The sequence below is a fragment of the Sinocyclocheilus grahami genome, unplaced genomic scaffold, assembly GCF_001515645.1.
Source record: "Sinocyclocheilus grahami isolate Dianchi unplaced genomic scaffold, SAMN03320097.WGS_v1.1 scaffold56.1, whole genome shotgun sequence".
Classification (NCBI taxonomy): domain Eukaryota; kingdom Metazoa; phylum Chordata; class Actinopteri; order Cypriniformes; family Cyprinidae; genus Sinocyclocheilus; species Sinocyclocheilus grahami.
The window spans coordinates 1,205,034-1,208,514 of NW_015505235.1; the positions used below are offsets into that span (position 1 = coordinate 1,205,034).

Sequence of the window (3,481 nt, forward strand, 5' to 3'; positions counted from 1 at the left end):
TGCTACTCTGAAATGCCGTGCCCATGCTGGGATAAATTAAAGCGATTTATTGCTTTCAGCATTGCTGTAATGCTCTGAAAGACCATGTCATGTACCAGCTTGCTAATAATTTGCCCTTCACATACAATTATGTTTTCTTTCCTAAGGGCAGCACACAGAATGAGCGATGGCTCGAGTTAAAATCTCACTTTGCTTCTATCTAGTGGCCACTGTGAAGAACTGCAGTGTTGCTGCAGCTATTGTAAAAATGTAGGAATATAAAAAACAAAAAAGCATTGCGTTTTTGCCATTATTATGTTGCACAGTGAAACACAAATTAAACTCACTCAAAATTGTTGACATTTTATTAGTAATCTGTTCTTTTCTTCCATAATGTTTGTATAAACTTAATATAGTTGGTTCATTGACAGTGCTAGCAGAATGATGGCCTTTTAATTAGCAGTCACTTTTATTCAAAGCAACTTACAAATGAAGAATATAATAAGTGATTCACTATAATATTGTCATGGAGCCACTGAAAACATCTGACCGCTTCCTGTTCTCTGTTATCCCACGGCTCTCACAGATAACGGTTTGCCCGGCTGGATGCTTAGAGCTAATCTGTCACCTCCAAAAACACCAGAGGATCACTGGAGCTCTGAGATAACAGAGTGTGATATTTCAGTAGATGCAGGAGTGTCTCTGAGCTCAAACCTCACAGTGCCTCATATTTACAAAAATACTGTAAATATGGAAGCTAAAACAATGTTAAGTATTTTGTATGTACAATTATCCTAACACAGTTTCTAGATTGTGTGTTGAATTACACTACAACTTTACAATACCAAGGTGATCAATGAATTTGAGAGCATAGTGGGCTTTTAAATATGGATGAATATGAGGACTAGTGATCAAATATGATATATTGTATATGATATATTGTTTACATAATATATGTATGTGTACTGTGTATATTTATTATGTATATATAAATACACACACACATGCATGTTTACATTTCAGAAAAATATGTTGTTATTTATTAAACATATTTATCATATAAATTGCATGAATATAAATATAGACATGTAAATACATTGTAAATATTTTCAAAATACATACTGTATGTTTGGTGTATTTATATATACATAAATCTACACCGAACACACACATATATTATATACATATTAAAGATAACGTATAAATATATATTATATATGATAAAGATAACGTATTTATGAAGTATAAATAAATCTATTTGTGTAATATAGTATTTTATAAAATAAAAAATGAAAATGAATATAATTAAATATAAAAAGATCTCAAATAATATAAATGCAGCAATAGCAAAAATATAAAAATATAAATCATATATATATAAATATTCAAGATTTTTTATTTGTCACATACATGGTTATATAGAGAATATATGACCAGCAGTGAAATGTAAGTCAGGTCCGCTCCATGGACAGTGCAATTATTAAAGAATACAAACACAAGAAAATTATATATAAATATAGGTATGGAAAAAGATTTTTTTTTAAAAAGAAGAATAAAATAAAACTGTAGATATAAAATATACTAGTATATACGTTAGATATGATATAATAGTACACTATTTTATCAAATAACACAAAGATCAAATAAATCAAATACTTTAAAACAATAAAATTTAATTATTTTCATTGTAATGTATACAAATTATTAATATAATATAATATAGTGTTGATGTGCTGAACTGTGTATAATGCCGTATTGTTATAACACTTTTGCGACGTTTTACTTTGTATAGGTTTAGATGAATAGGACAGCGCCATCTTGAGGTGGGTTTTATTAAGTCTGTCCTTTCTTCTTTGCCCATTTCGCTCCTTCCAATGATCGCGCAAGAAGAAATGCGTGCCACCGGCGAGTCGCGGCGTAAAATGACCGTCAGACAAAGACGCGTCCACATCTGAGTGCGTTTGAGGACAGATACGGTGATGATGAAGACGACGAGACGAGCGGACAGCCTGCGAGCTCAGCCTGCTTTACCGCAGTGGATGCGCATGTATTTCTACGGGATGCACGGAGTCACGCTGGACATCCTGCTGTCCTCCGCGCGCCGGTTCCTGGATCACAACGACTTCAAACTGCTGGGGTTCTCCTCTCCGTATCTGTGCGTCGTGCACTCCATTACGCATCTGGTTTTGGAGAAGATCTACCTGCAAAAAAGATGCTTCCAAGAGCGACCTGTCGTTTTCCACCTCGTCTTCTACCCTTCCTTGTACATCTGCCTGCAGATCTTAATAGGGAATGTGGTGACCTGCACGGAGAACATCAGAGTGGTTTCCGTCACGCAGCTCGTTGTGCATTACATCCTCGCTTTGTACTTCACAAATGTCTTTCATAAAGGCTTCCTGCGTCTGCAGTATCAGGACAAGCGGGTGTTATTGAGGTCATCCCGCCCGAATGGGTTACCCGGCGTCCTGCGCTTCGTGTTCTTCGGGATGCATGGCTTTCTGGACGAGGTGCTCTTCACCTCTGTGTTCAACTTGTTTGAGAAAGCAGACCGGACCTTGAGGGGCCACACGTCTCTGTGGTCCTTCCTCATGTATGGGAGCTGCAGCTTCGTGGTGGAGAAGCTCTACCTCCATCTGCACTTCAGGAGAGGATGGGGAACCTTGCAGCGGCTTCCCATCTACATCTGCTTCATTTATACATGGGAGTTCAGCTGGGGCTTCGCTCTGAGACACTATGACGCCTGTTCCTGGGACTATTCCCACTATCCTCTCAATTTCATGGGACTGGTGACGTTGCTGTATCTTCCAGGATGGGTCTGTCTGAGTCTGTATCAAGACATGTTGTCGAATATTCTGCTGAGGGTTGTGTGCAATGATAGGAATGACGAGGAGATGCCAAACGCTGGCACCAGTGGACGCCTGCTGCCAAAAGGGAAGCTGGAGGAGGACAGACTGCATGTGGGCTTTTCCTAATATATCCTCCTGGGACCAGCTGAAAGGCATTTGAATGTTTGATGCTTGAGAAAAAAATTAAGAAGCTTTTTCAAAAGAGGAGGTCAGGGCTAGTTATCACTCCAGATTTATTTTTGAAAGTCGATTTCTGTATCGAGATGCACTGTAGAATTCAGAAAAAAAAAATATATATATATATATATATATATATATATATATAATGTAATTTAAACACTATAAGTGGGGCAAGATGTCACAATGAGAACCCGACTTCTGTTAGGATAGCATAGGCTGTTTAATAGCTTTTTTGCTATATTTAAAGAATAAATTAATTGTGAAGCACAAAAAAGCATGAAACCATAAAATTTTTAACAGACAAATATCATTGTTTTCGCCAATAGTAGTGATATTATAGAATATATAGTATTTATAAAAAGTATATTAATCATTTTATAGTAGCTACAAATACTACAATATTACACTCTAAAAAATGCTGGGTAAAATAGGGACAAACCCAGCAATTGGGTTGTATTCAACCCAGCGTTGGGTTA

General features: G+C 36.7%; 1 protein-coding gene across 1 annotated transcript; it reads left to right on the forward strand.

The window, feature by feature from the left end:
- The first annotated feature begins 1,873 nt into the window (after positions 1 to 1,873).
- Positions 1,874 to 3,038, forward strand: LOC107584054 (transmembrane protein 229A-like). The gene has a single exon (XM_016270461.1). The coding sequence runs from the start codon at positions 1,959 to 1,961 to the stop codon at positions 2,949 to 2,951; it is 993 nt and encodes a 330-aa protein (XP_016125947.1). The 5' UTR covers positions 1,874 to 1,958; the 3' UTR covers positions 2,952 to 3,038.
- Positions 3,039 to 3,481: the final 443 nt, after the last annotated feature.

Coding starts and splice junctions, on each gene's coding strand:
- LOC107584054 (XM_016270461.1), top strand. CDS start 1,959: ATGATGAAGACGACGAGACGAGCGGACAGCCTGCGAGCTCAGCCTGCT.